Below are 15,314 nucleotides of genomic sequence, written 5' to 3'. Positions count from 1 at the left end.
AAACATGTAGTCCAACTTTCTTTCTGCATTGTTAGAAGGATTAGATGTTGTCCCAGTGAACACTTGTGGCTTGGGTGTGGAGTAGTGAAAGCTACTGTCAAACTAATGTGAGACCACTTGACCCTACCTGTCCAGCGTTGACCGCTCTGGGTTAAACCACACAGTGCTTAGTGAATGATTGACGTCTACCAGACAAGCTGAGACTCTCCGTCTCTGGATTGTTCTCTTCTGTCTCGTTTCCTTAATAATTGTTTCTCTTTTATTTTTTTCAGGAGCACTTTTGTCACATAAGTGTGGCTTTGTCTTTTTTTTCATGCATCCCTGAGTAGTCACGTACCTTATGCACAAATGCAAATGTAGGCAGAAATTTTTCATTGTCACAGTCAATAAGCGGAAACCACTTCTCTCTTGTTTGGTTTGGGAACGTGTGCGAACTCCGCTGGATCCTGTGCCGTCTCGGTTCTTTTATTTATTTAGATTAAGGACAATTCACATTGATCGACATCCCTGTAAATGTGTCTGCATTAGCCAAGCAATAAAACAAACAACATAAAATAAAAACAATGGAGATATAAATAGAATAGAAGTAACCTGTCTGTCAAGAGTATGTAGTGCTGTGAGCACAGATTGTACGTTGCCATATTTAAAGACAGACTTGTTTCTTTTAATTGAAACAGACACTCAGCAGGCTCCTGTTGTGTTGGTATTGCATGAGGAGGCAGACGTGAGTGCGTCACCGCTGTCACATCGACACTGAGTGACTGAACAGAGGGAGAGAAGTGCAACCAGAGAGGCATGATGAGGTCGCCTGTTAGAGTGAAGCAACAGGAAATCATCTGCATCTGATGTCTACCACCTTACACACACACACACACACACACACACACTACACTCTTAGAAGAGAACACAAATACAAGAAAACACTTTTAAGCACATGGGCACAGATTCAAAAGTATGTACTGTACGATTACACATGAGATATGCAGACATAAAAAAAGGAATGAAACACACACATATGCACACACAAACACACACACACACACATGCACACACACACAAACACGCAGAGACCACATGATAGTTAGCTGTCTGAACTTCTGCTGAGCCCAGTCTCTGTCAGAGGGAGAAAATGTGTGTTTGTGTAGTTCCCTTTCTATCGGTCATCACTTCCTGAGGAAAAGCATGACCACACACACACACACACACACACACACACACACACACACTGTCACTGTCACTGCACTGTCACTTGGTTGCTGGTCAGTGAGCTGACACCGAACACTCTCTTAACCGAAACGGGAGAAACTGGGTGAGTGGACTGTCCTGTACCCTGTGTGTGTGTGTGTGTGTGTGTGTGTGTGTGTGTTCATCATATTGAATCAATTCATGAGCTGTGAGAACACAAATACCTGTCACTACTGCCACTTTAAAGGATGTACAGTGAGTTTATTTCCACTTTTAGCTGACATCAGTGCAGTGAGATACTGTCAGTTTGTTTGATATGCAGTATGGCTTCTTTCAGACAGTTCATAAGGTTGCCCGGGTTTTGTGTTTGGCTCTACTAAGCTCAAAAACATGTAGATTTCTTTCACTTTTTTTCCACCAAATAAGCAAAAGAACATCTGTAACTAGGTCATGTGAGGCAGCGTTGCATCTATATAGTCGTACTTTGTATTCCTGTGTAAATTCAGGTGTTCGTTTAGAGGTTTAAGTTACATTTACATGAAGTAGTTGTGATATTTTAATTGTAAGGATTACCATCAGCTGTGTAAGAACTCAAAACTATGTACGTTTGTAATCTACGACTACGCTTTATTAAAATGCAGACAAGCACATTTTCTTGAATTTGTGGCCATTTTTAAGAAGTGTCGTCTCCCACTCAAGCTGACCTCAGGTTCACCTGATGTTTAGCGGTGCTCCACTTTCCTGGCTTTGGAAGCTAAAACACAAAAATTTTGATAAAAAAAATCAAACAGAAATCAGAGAGCGAGGTCTAGGTTCTGTTTTACTCAGAGCTGTGCCAAGCAGACAGAGATTGTGGTTTCTAACCTCCCACCATGCCGATCTTTGAAGTTTCATGAGTAAATTCAGTACCAACCGAGCAAGTGGGTTTTCAGACTCAAGGAGACTCTCGTTTTTGTCGAGAAGACAGTCCAGACCTCTGGCTGACACTTTGTGTGCACATGGTTTTCCATTACTCTCCTGTTTGATCGTTTAGGCGCAGAGGGGGAAGGCCCTTTCAGGTAATTTTACTCAAGGTGGCTTCACACCACTAAAGTGAAAAAAAAAAAGTTTATTAAAAAAAAGTTGATTTCCTGAAGAGTAAAAAAAGGAAGCTTTTTCAGCTTTTATACTGCATGCAACTCTGCTTCTCTGGAAGTCAAGTTCAAGTTAATGTCAGGTACAAAACAACTACAGTGAATGAAATTCTGAGATCGCTTACAGATATATATTTTTTGAAATGTATGAAACGAAAGCTAAACAAATTGTAGACCTATATGCGTATAAATATATAGACGTGGAGTATCTCAGTTTCCTGATGCAGGACTCACCAGGTAAAAACCAAACCTGATTAATCTTTTCAAAGAAATTGTGGGGACAGTGAGGCAGACGTGCAGGCGGGCATATCTTTGTTTTAGTCACTGACACTGAACCACATGCTGTTTTACATGAAGAGGTCAGGAAGTCACATAGCTCTGTGCACTAACTCTGCCTCTGTGTTGCACACACACACACACACACACACACACACACACACACACACACACACACACACACACATACACACATTCGTATACACTAGACAACTTTCATAACATAAATGGCATACTTTGCAAAAAAAAAAAAGCCAGAGGGGAAATACTTTACAACCTGTTATTTTGTCACCAGGACAGGATGTTATAAAGGTAGCAGCAAGAAAAACTGCCAAGCGAAAGCCTGAGTTAAATTAAGCATATGTAAAGGTCTGATAGAGGGCATATATTTATACCTGCTCACACTTTACATTGACAAGATAAGCTGTATTAAGGCACCATAAAAATATGTTGTTTCCATTTGCACATTTTAGAGTTTTAATCTAGCAACCCTATTAATTCAATCCATCTAATTTAACATGAAAACATGTTTCCAACAGTGCTTTTGATTAAGTGGCTGTTTGTTTTGACATTAGTGGTGTAGTTCTCACCCTCAGAGAGGGAACATAGTTTTAATTCAAACAGAACAGATAAGAGTGTTAATGCCTCTGAATGCAGCGGGGCAGGTTCTGTCTTTTGTTGCACACAGAAATATACCAGACAGGATTCTGCGTTGGCTTCTGTCATTCCCTAAACTACTCCTCACCTTGTGCATTTTCTTTGTTTGACTGTCAAATGACTTATTGTGTAGGTGGCTTCTACACCCTTGGAAAAAATGATGGTGACGATGGATGACTGCAGGGCTTATTCAGTGTGAGCTTTTTGCATTCTTTCAGTCTTTTTGTTCCAGAAATGTTTGTTTTTTTCCTCCTTTGGGTTTATTTGCATATAAGATAATAATAATTTTTAAAAAAGCTCACATTCATAAAGGACTTCACCCACTTTCTGTGCAGTAATCTGATCCCCAGCGCTTGCTTCAGTCCGTTTTGGACTAGATTTGTTGCTGCTGTGAAGAAATATGAAAGTTAAAAAACATTTCATTTGTTTTGCAACTTTGTCCCTAAAGGAAAGATTTCACATGTCTCTGTAAGGCTTCTTGAGTTCACCTCTTTTTCCTGAACTGCTGTGTTCAGTCTGGGAGAACAGCATCAGTCCCTCTCATCAAGTTGACATTACAATATAATTTGAAGGTAGATGTAGTCTTAAAGTAACAGTACACATTTACCAAAGAATGAATGAAGTAGCCTATTCTAGACACAACATAGTAAACTTGAAGTCAAATTTAATAAATCATCCATTGTGATTAGTTCACTTTTAACGTTCTAAAATTCAAAAGTTATGACTCAAAATCTACATCTTGTAGGACTAGTAGAAGAAAACTATGAGGAAAAATAACAAGCTAACTCATTCTTGAGAATTTTGATATTTGGACTCGACAGCCAAACAAACAAATAAACATCTGTCTTCAGTAATTCTTCAGAAGCTCGGGCCCCCAAATTCATGGAACGTGCAAGACATCACCAACAACCAAACTTAAACGCTGTGGACGTGTCGTTCTCATAGCTTTAGCAAAACAAACATTATGATATGAAACATCATATAATGGACAACACGCAAACACACAAACACAGCATCCAAAACAAAATGGAGTCAAAACTAGTGAGCATTAGCTGTTCAGATCGAGTGACTGAAAACAGGGATGTAGGTTTGTAGCTAAGATAACAAAGAAGTAATAGTTAGCAGTGATTTAATGGTTCTTTGAAACACAGCAACACTAATGCTGCCCACCTGTCACCCTCAATCTGTCTTCATGGCTTTCAACTCTTGACAGTCTCAGTCATTTAAGGTTTCAATGATGTTAACCGTCATAAAACTTTCTGACCTTCTCTTTGGCTGTTTCTCACTTCCACATCTATCCTTGACAGGTCAGGAGTTCAGCACATTAGCATGTGCTAGATTTACGAGTAGGGACCTCACCTGACTGGCTGCAATACCGTTGGTCTGAGCCAGTTCACATTTAGAGTTCCAGGTCTGTGTACAAACACCAAATATATCGTTCAGTGCTGACACAGAATGGACAGCTAGTGGACCCTGAGGAAATATCCGCTAATACCATCTTTAGTGGTCCAGCTTTTGTTGACTTAACTCCTCTCTTAATTAAATTATTCCTTTAAATAAAAAGCTGGCGCTTTTCACTGCATGATTTGGCTCGCGCACAGCGTCATACAAGTCTGTCCATACCGTAGCTTGCCAGACCTGCCTGCCAGTTTGTCTGCCTTTTGTTATTATGTCATGACTGAGGCAATAGCGGATACAAAGTACTCCTACATACTGAACTTTCACATTAAGGACAAGTTCTGACATGTGGAAATCTGAGAACAGGCAGGAGAGACACCAACTGTCACACGTGCTCACACGTACACACCTTTGCGAATATAATCTACACTGCAAATGCCTGAGTAATCATCTGTTACCTTTTTAAAGCGTTTGACAGCCTGTTTGCCCACACAGCGCTCACAGATACAAACACGTTGGATTCAGTAGATTCTGTATTACAGTGTTTCCGTGAACGCTCTCAGGAGAGAAGTTACAGCACAAACTCATGACATGATTTAAGCACAATGGCTTAACTGCCAGGCAGCAGTCGTCTTCCTTTTTTTCTCCCTAAGCTGTGCTGAAGAGCCTGCCGAGTACAGAGCATGACTTTCCTAACTTAAGGGGTTTTTCTTGAAGCCTCTTGGGTGCAGTTTGATTTCTTGAAGTGGTCTGGGGACTTGCTCTTTCTCACCCCTTTCACTTTATCTCTCTCCCTCTCTCATCTCTAGAGCTCTCTCTCTCCCACTAGATGTATGTCTCCATATGATGACTTCATGCCAACCAGGACACAAGTCGCTCCAATGCTCAATCTATTTTAGGTTTACATCGGCTGGCAACCAGCCATCAAACGGAAAAATAACCAGGTTTCTCTGGTTATTAATAGTCAGCATTTTCCCCTGCAGCAGCTTCCAAGGCAGTGGAAGCTACAACCACACACACACACACATTCCTCTTTCTCTCTCTTGTCCTGAAACAATGTCAGCGTCAGTGTGAATTTTAAGTGGATCCCCTGATGATTTTCGTTGCCACATTCCAAACAAGTAAAAAGGAAACAATAAGTAGTTGAGAAAGGAGGATGTTTGCTCCGCGGGGATGTTTTGCCAAGTAATCTGGAAACATTTCAAGCCAATTTTATACCTGGTGCTACTGTGCCATCTGAGTATTGCTATTTTAGTTTTGTCCTGTTGCATAATTCAATGCATTCTTTGTTACTTTTTCTGTTTCCAGATGGGGCACTCAAGGTTAATTAGAGGAGGTTTATTTTAAGAATCAGGGTTGGTTACAAAAGGTTGTTTTGCAGTCCAGGTGGTTCAGTGCACAGAACTTTTACTCCATTGATTATTTATAACCTGTTGCTAGTTTGTCTTTCCTTTTTCTGTAGTTTAAATCAAGGTTAGAAATCAACCATGGCTTCCGCTCTCTTAAGAAACGGAAAAAAGTGTGGGAAAACGAAATGGTTTCCAGTATTTATATTTAGAAAGACAGATGAGTCAGCATTTTCACTGCTACGCCTGCTTTCCCTGTATTCTGCCTTTAAATTTTGCATGAAAAGATTGATTGAAACATGATTGTTTAAGGAGAAATTATTTAACTGGTGATATACATTTGTCTGTCAACAAATGCCAAATAAATTGGTTAAAAAAAATAAAACCAACAATTAATTCATCCTATTTACAAGAATCATCTGTATCCAAAGCCTGATGGAGCTTTTTCTTTCTGTGCCCTAGACCTCTGCTGGTGTCTACAAACTATTACATATAAATAAATGAACCACATAGTTGCGCTGAGTGACTTCATTATGATGAACATGGGCTCTGAAGTTTTTAACCAATCCAACATAAACTATCCTGTTGCAGTAAATACTAATTAGTTAATCAAATATGTATTAATTGACTAAAATAGTCCCCAACAAGTACATTTACTACTAATGTTTGAGTAAAGTCTACTAAAAGCTACAGTGCCCAGCTGCTTCAAAGAAAGTCTCAAGCTGTTGAAACTTTGTATTACCAGTTTTTCAAGATCCGCGTTTTCATTAGGAATGAGTAGGTTTGGGATTCAGTGGGTAGGATAGTCAAAATTTACTTGGGGAAGGAGTAACTAAGTAAGACTTTTATGTTGTTTGTTAACATGAACAACCAACTTTTAACTAACCTATAACTTTTTTTCTTTTCCGTAATAGATTAAAAGAGATTCAAACACTTCACATAGCTGTGGGGTGTGTAGTTTAGAAAATACACTTTAACTATTAAAAACATCCCATAAACAAGATATTTTACTAATTTCTGGATCACCAACCAACCAACAATCTTGTACAAACTTAACCTCTGATTATGCAGCCTGTGTGTAGTTTGCTTTTGTCTGGACTGTAGTAACCTCTCATGACTGGACTTTGACCAACTCGGGAGATTTCTGTCCTCCAATGTCTGAACTGAGTTAGATATTGGAACAACTGAAGACCCCTTGTTCATTTGTATCAACAAAGAATAGAACAACAGTGAATACTTAGAAAGAGCAGCGTCAAGACTGTCTGAATGTCGATTAAGCTCATTTCTCATACATTATTCATGTAAATTTATTTGATTTTTTTCCCAAGTAGCAGAGTTTATAAAAACAATAATCCTTGTGAGATACTATATTCTTCTTACTGTCAACAAGTTTATTGAAAAGACCAAAACCGACAAACAACTATTTTCAGTGCCAGCCTAGTTTGTAATTAACAAACAGTTACTCATTTCAACTCAACTCTAATTTAATTTTCACTCTGAAGGTGCACTTGGTTCTACTCCAAAAGCTTAAATCTCAGATCCTTGGCCTCAGACAGACCAAGTCTCAAACAGTCCGTGCTTTCTGTGTGCTTTGGTTGGGCAATCACACAGTGAGCCACCCAAACAGCAACAGAGGAAGACGGTGTTTTGTTCTGAAGCCAGAGTTCGTCTTGTACTCCCTGTGACACAGTCTGCCTCCCTGTTTACTAGATAACCGACAGACTGCAGGAATGAACTGTGGCACCTTGGATACTCATCGTACTCGTCGTGGTGATGAGTGTGTGCGTGTGTGTGTGCATTGTTTAGGTCGTGGTCTTTTTTTGAGCAGACATATTTAATAATTAACACTACAAGGCAGCATGTGGGCTCGCGTACGTATATTTTCATCGTCATCTTTCTTTCTCCCTTCCTCTTCCTCCCCTCCTCTCTCTCGTTCTTCTAGTGCTGTTTTCTTTTAACAAGGCCACTAACAGTAAACAAAGGATATTGCATCAGCTGTTGCGTCACTCCTTCATCTCTCTCCCACCACAGCAGACATGGTGGACACCCAGCAGCTCCTAGCCTGGCCTGTCGGTTTCAGCTTGAACGCTGTGGACCTGTCCGAGCTGGAAGACAACTCCCACTCCCACGACATGAAGCATTTGTCCACGTTAGACTACGCCTCCATCTCCTCTTCCTCCATTCAGTCCTCCCTGTCTCCCTCGCTCGTATCCTGCATCTCCCCCGCTGGTATGCCCTATGACCCCAGTCCTCCGCAGAGCGAAGAACACCTGACCAACATGGACTACACAAACATGCACAGCTACAGGATGGAGCTGGACACACACAGTAAGTTTGCGTAACCAGAGTAAAATCAGTTTTCTTTATGCTGTTTGTATGAACACCAAACTTAAAAGCTCCTTCGCAGAGGGTAGAAACTGAATCAACTTGTTGTGTAGCTCAAATCTTCAGATAAGAAAGCTTTAATGCAAGGACAGTTGGTCAAGATCATGATTTGTACCTGTGCTGAAAACATGTGATAGTTAATTATAGACTGTTAGAGATTATAGGATGCATATGTGAAGACATCAACAGAGCATTTAAACCCTGAAAAATGAGGTGAAGTAAGACTTCTAGTTTTCTGTCTGTATGCCTACTTGGTGTCCTGCCTGCCTGATGATGTTTCTTCTACCAGACTCAATCAAGGTGGAGCCGGAGTCGCCTCCGCAGTTCTCTGACAGTCCCGTGTTCTCCAAGCTTCAGGACGACACGCCAGTGGCAGCGTTAAACATCGAGTGTCGCGTGTGTGGAGACAAAGCTTCAGGGTTTCACTATGGCGTCCACGCCTGTGAGGGCTGTAAGGTAGGACTGAAAGATATCACGCACAGTATGAGCAAACTGGGTACATCAGACAGGCATTATTAATTTTTATTTTATTTTGAGTCAATCTGATATATATCATCCTGCTGCTGTAAATACTACTAGTGATATTGCTAGTGGTCCAAATCCATGGCAAAGAAGTCTAAAAACAAGTGCCCAACTTTGCCCAAAATTATTTTGACTTTTTTTTTTTTAAATTAAACTAAACATTTGTGACCTGTTTCTAAAGTTTTGCATCTTCAGTAGGAATGAAAAGGCTTGTAGCCGATAGCCACAGGTAAGGAAACTGAAAGTATTGGGAGAAGGACAGACTCATTGTTGGTTTTGGTCTCTCCATGGGATTTGTTGTACATTTAGGATTTGTATCACGAGCCATATGCCTTAATAATGTTGACCAAGCTACAGTCTGCCTTTGCCTGATATCAGACAAGCTATCAACTCATTACACTCCATTTCCAGAGGAGCGGTCAACTCAGTAGAGTTGGAGGTCTGGAGGAAATAAAAATAAAATAGATTATTACAATAGTTTTCCAATACCAACAGTTCTCAGTAATGAACAAATCAGGGACACTTTCCAGCACTCAGAGGATGCAGTCTAAAAGTTAGAATCTTACATACTTGGCCTCAAACATACCGATGCCACTCCCCGCTTTCTGTGTACTTTCTTGGGTAATCACACAGTGAGCCACCCAAACAGTGGACACTTTACAACCAGCAGGAGACTGCTGTTTTATTGTTGTTCAATTTTGGTTGTTTTGTTTTTGTTTTTTTAAGAAATTCTGCCCACCAATCATTTTAGGAGGTGTATATGGCATACGGCTTGAATTGCAGTTCACAGTAGTGGAGAATAAATTCAGATTGCTGCTCTCAAAAAAGAAATGCTCAAGATCAAGAAGAAAAAAGAACAATTGCGAGTCATACCACCTCAGTCGTGTCAGGAAATGGCAATGGGTGTAGCAATTTCTACTGCGAATCGCAGAAAGTTTTTTTTTTTTCTCTCTGCCAGTCTTTCTTTTTCTGTCAGTCACTTTTCACTGAAACATGTTGGTGGAATAAATAATTCTATAATGCATGGAGAGAAGTGTGCATTTTTTCATTCATTTGATGTCTGTCACTTTAACCACAAGCCCCATACATTTTCCACTCTGCAAGGGCTCATCAAAGGCTTGCGTTTCTACAGCCTGCCCCTTAAACTCTCTGTCTGATCGTCTGTCAGTATAGAGTATAAATAACTAATAGAGTGTGGGTGAGGTTTCACATACATTTCCATTTTCTTTGAGACATTATAAGTAGCATAAATTGTGACACTGTCCTCCAAAGACATATGAGATTGATTTTCAGAAACACTAGCAGTTCTGCGTACACTCTTTCCTTTAATTGTTTGACTAAATTTAGTCCACACCAATTAGCATGAAAAGCTGCAGTACATGCTGTGCGTCTTTAACCTTCGGCTAGTCTATGCAGTGTAAGAGAACCTCGCCCCAAGCCTAGCCCTAAATAACTATTAAAATTAGACATCATCTGAGGATTTATACTACATGTACAATACATTACACTTGGTTTAAATACATTACTTAAAGGACGGTTTATATTTTTAATATTTCTATATTTTTCTCTTTGTTAATACATTTCATAACAAAACCAAAACCAGAATTGAATTGACTAACAAGTTTAATCTGCCATAGTGGGGGGAAAAAAACACACAAACATCAATGACATCTTTATTTATTTATTATAATGAACTGTAGTTTATTTATGCCATTCATGCTAGCAAAACCAAATGTGTGGCTAAATATAGTTCCCCAACACATGCCCACATCATTTACTGAGGTTTGAGTTAAAGTGCTCAGCCTTTTTCGACTGTTTTAAAAATGAAACTGTGCCTTGTGTTCGTGACGATTTCCGTATTTAGCAGAAATGAACGATCTCCTGAGCAACAGACAGGGAAGTTTGAAAGTGTTGAGACATTTTTAGTAAAAATAAAAAGTATCACCAGCTAAGATCATTGACTTAGTTTACTTTACTGTATATTGTAGTGGTAGTGTAGTGGTTTAATGGACTGTGTTGTATTGAAAGGTGTTTTTATTTTTACAAAGTAAAAGCAACTTACAGAGTAATACAATCAAATGCAACACCACAACCATTACAATAGAGTTAAATGAGCCTCTCAGGACTGTGGTGTTGGATTTACTACAAGGCAGAGGCATATCTTTTTCTCTGTCCACTTAATTTAAGTCATACGGTACCTTCAGAGGCTGAATGAAGGTAAGGTACAGAAGTCATTGTTCTGCTTAAGTCTCAGGGGAGACTCACGAGAAGAGGGGGTCAGCCAAACAGGCAAACACTTAATTGTTTCAAATAAGAAAACATTCTTTATTGAGGTGGAGTCTTGACCCCCTTTAACTTCCTCCTTCTTTAAATAACCTAAGATTAAAAAAAGGAACATCTGTTGATCACAGGAACGCAGATGCCAGATGCTCCCAACAAAAAAGCCTCATAAAGCTTTATAGGTTGCTTTTTTTTTCTCTATTCAATTCATCTTTAAATTAGCTTTAGTCAGCATAGACAAACACCACAGCCATCAACAATCCCGTGACTGCGCATAGGAGTTTGACCAAGGCTACATAGTTAATAGCTGCGATAAGTCTTATTGCTCCTTTGGTCCTAAGGTTGAAAACATCAAAGCTCAAATCCACCCTGAAACACAATCTACTTTTAAACACGCTCGTGGGCAGTATAATTGACTTCCTCACAGATTAGAAAGAGACAGATATCTAATCTGTATTTATCAGTCAATATATGCTGAATGGAGCTACTCCACCAACAAGAAACTTGGATCACATGATGAATATCGAAGTAGAAAGTTTTAAAAATAAAATTATTTTTATGCTTTTCAAGAAAATGTGGATCTCTTTTGGGCATAATCAGTTACCATTTTCTATCCTTACTCCTTTCTGTCCCACCTACACCTGTGTTGTCAGAAACTATAATATAGATAAGGCTGCTCTGTATTTACAAAATAATTCTAGGAAAAGAGAGTTTTATTTTCCAACACAGATATTCTCTCAATCCTATTTTTTCCCATTTTCCAAAGAAGATAGTCACATCAAGTTATATAATTCTAGTTCCCAGAAAAGGAGCATTTAGAAGAAAAAAGGAGGAAGAAAATAGCAATAGCTTGATTGTAACTGTCTCTCTCTTTCTTTCTTCATAGGGTTTCTTCAGACGCACTATCAGGTTAAAGTTGGTGTACGATCACTGTGATCTTCACTGTCGGATTCACAAGAAGTCCCGCAACAAATGCCAATACTGTCGCTTCCAGAAGTGCCTCAATGTCGGCATGTCACACAACGGTAAGGCGGTGTTGCTATCCTACACACTTTTTTGAACAACCTGTGTATCACAATACCTACCTGATTTATTTCTTTTTTTTTTTTACTAAAGATAAACCTACATATGAATTTAAAACATTTATGATCAGGCCATGAAAAAGTTCAACTACACGGTGAGAATGGAAGTCAGAACTACTGTCATTTTCAAGCTCACTAAAAATAAACAGTGACTGACTCTTCTTTGAAAGGAAACACTTCCTTGCATGTCGGCTCTTCTGCTTCTGATGCCCTCTGAGAAACTGCAGATACATCTTCACCACACTGCTGCCAAATTTGGTCTTTGAGGTGTGGTGGTAAAATATGCAGCAGTGTATACCACTGCTTTATATGTTGCCATTTGCTTCCTCTGTGGTCTTCGGCCTGTGTAGCTACCCTCGGTTCATACTTCAGTTTCCATGGACACGTGCAATGTATATCGTGCCAGCCCAAAAGATATAAAGCTAAGCGAAACGTCCTTTCTTCCAAAGACTGTTCTAAACAGCGAAAAACAGAGTCTAGAGTCTTTGATAAAAGTCTCCGATACTTTTGCTACTGTCAAGCTGAAAGAGTGAGCCACACTGCCATCACTACACCTGCATATTTAAAGCTAAAATCATTTTTTATATTCATATATTATCAATACATCTGTAACTGTAGTGGGGTGCCAACTATGCTTGTAGATATTTTCCTACAACCTACAATTAACCTACAAAAAATGTGATTCAACAACACCTTTCAGAGCACTCGACGCTCTGTCAGCTTTACTTTATGTTTGAGTGACATTTGGAAAGTTATACATTGCAGTGTTGATCACGCACGATGTGTGCTTATTGTTGCAATATGATTGCACATGAGTGATGTAAGTTGACTGCTTTGTGTCGTAAGTATATATCTGTGAACAGCTGACATCATTGTGCTGCCTTCATGGGCCATGCTGAAACAATATAAAAATGGGTGCTAATGAAAGAAATGGCCAGAATTTTGAGTCCCAGAGTTGCTCTGTTCGTTTGAGCAGTCGCAAGTTTATAACAGCATATTCATAAATGTTGTAAATGGGGCAGACTTTGCCACTTGAGTTGATGTACAATTTACAAGCAAGGCTATTTTCAAACGGAACGATTTCAAATGAAATGAGCAAAGATGCAAGCTTTGATCAGCACTGGTGCACTCGCTTAAGTGTTTTCGCCCATACAGGTCAGGGTAGAAAGGAACCGAATACAGCGAAGGTGCCAGCACCTCCCACGCCAAACCGCCTGTGGGACGAACAATAGCGCTCCAAATGCAGTTTACTGCTGCTCCTACTGTTGCTGCTGTTTAGCTGCACAAGCTGCATTTGGATGGAGATTTTCATAAGCTTTAAAAAAGCAGGCTGGTTTCTCTTCTTCTGTCTTGAAGCAGAGTTAGCCACTCAAATGCAAAAGACGACAGAAGTCTCCACAGTAGCAGCACAGTATGTAAAGACCTCACCTGTGATTGTTCAGCTGTACAATGTTTTTGTTTTATTATCCTTTGTCGGCCAGTGGAGCGCATCAAGCCTGTTTTTATATGAAGTGCTGACTATGGCTCCCCAGGTGAGTTTCAATGGGGATTTCATTAATGTGTAGGCGTGCACAGGATATGCTTGCTTGACATCTCTTTGACTTGCCTTTCAATTTTGTTGTGCATTTTAGGGTGGGACAACTTACAGCTTTCGCTCTTTGCAAACTCGGGTGATCTCGTCTTAGCATAGCTTTCAGTTTTAAAGTGACATTTGCCTTTCGTCCAGTAAAGTGGAAGGATGTGAGGAAGGATGTGACGGACGGGATTGTCGTAATAAATGAATCATGAATAAAAAATACTGCATCACAGTCTGGCTGACTGTGCCAATAGTCTGATTAACTATATTTGTACAGCCGTACGTCGATTAAAGCAGTGACTGTCAGATTTTTACTTTTTTGTCTCACCCAGAAGCCGAAAAAAGGTTCTAGTACAATTTGGTCATTCAAGATTTTGCCTGGTAAAATGTACTTGCTCACAGAAGCCAGCCAGCTGAATAGGAAATAACGTGGGCAGTGGTCAGTCTCACCCCCTCTACATCAAAACACCTCAACATTCGAGAGACTCCTGATTTTTTTTAACATGAACGCAAAGGAAACTTTAACTCTGTCTCCCTGCCTTGTCATTTCCTCATATGCTGAGCAAGTCGGCACTGTGTGGGTTTTCATTTAATCAATGATTGACATCTCCGAGTACATAGACCTTAACTGATTTCTCCAACCTGCTGTGTCACTACTCTGGGATCATTGCCAGTTGTTGGTGGCAGGGCTATTTTACTTTGTATTCATTTGCTTAAGGTGTGCATTCATCACAGTCAGCATAACGCAATCATGTACACACTGCAGTTAATGCAGAGCACAGGTTTGAATAGAGGGATAACTAATGACTTCCATGAACAAAAGAAGAGGGTTTAACCATTTCGTAACTCAGTGTCAGATTTCAGAGTGACTGCGAAGAATACTTTTACCGCATTAACCAGAAAATCTAGATTACTGTAATGCAACTTGAGTAATGGAGCCACTGAAAAAATGCTAAATGTATTGTCTTTCTTGTATTGCGCCTACATATTTTTATGATCAACATATTCTAGGCACTAAATAGAAAGTAAAAATAAAATAAAACGACTGAACATCCAGCAAAAAGTGACATTATTCAATCTAAAATTAACACCTGTAAATGATGAGGATATTTGTTATATAATCTGCAGCAACGGATTAAAATAAACAAGAAGGAGACTTGGTTTTAAAGTGTTTGAAATAGTTTTTCAGGTTTTTCAATGAGCTGCTACAGTACACAAACATATTATTAAAGATAACGACTTTTGGGGCGGCGTTTAGCTCAGTTGGTAGAGCTGCCGCACCATGTGCAAAGGCTCAGTCCTTGCTGTGGAAGCTCAGGGTTCAAATCTGACCTGTGATTCTTTCCCACATGTCATTCCCCATCTCTCTCTCTACAGCATCTCTATCAGAAATAAAGCTTGAAAAGGCCAAAAAGAAAATCTTTAAAAAAGATAACTACTTTTTAGAATTACTTAATGAGACACGCCTCATGAA

The 15,314-nt window shown here is 39.6% G+C and overlaps 1 protein-coding gene across 1 annotated transcript in view; it reads left to right on the top strand.

Annotated features, from left to right (window-relative positions):
* pparg (peroxisome proliferator-activated receptor gamma) overlaps positions 1-15,314 on the top strand; it is a 29,199-nt gene that overhangs the window by 7,509 nt on the left and 6,376 nt on the right. Inside the window, exons 2-4 of the mRNA XM_010731330.3 lie at positions 8,027-8,323; positions 8,670-8,836; positions 12,069-12,207. Of these exons, the coding sequence (XP_010729632.2) occupies positions 8,027-8,323; positions 8,670-8,836; positions 12,069-12,207 (603 nt within the window). The remainder of the gene's footprint in view (positions 1-8,026; positions 8,324-8,669; positions 8,837-12,068; positions 12,208-15,314) is intronic.

This window comes from Larimichthys crocea, chromosome VI, assembly GCF_000972845.2.
Source record: "Larimichthys crocea isolate SSNF chromosome VI, L_crocea_2.0, whole genome shotgun sequence".
Lineage (NCBI taxonomy): Eukaryota > Metazoa > Chordata > Actinopteri > Sciaenidae > Larimichthys > Larimichthys crocea.
The sequence above is the reverse complement of the archived record's forward strand: the minus strand, read 5'-3'. Positions and strand labels throughout refer to the sequence as shown.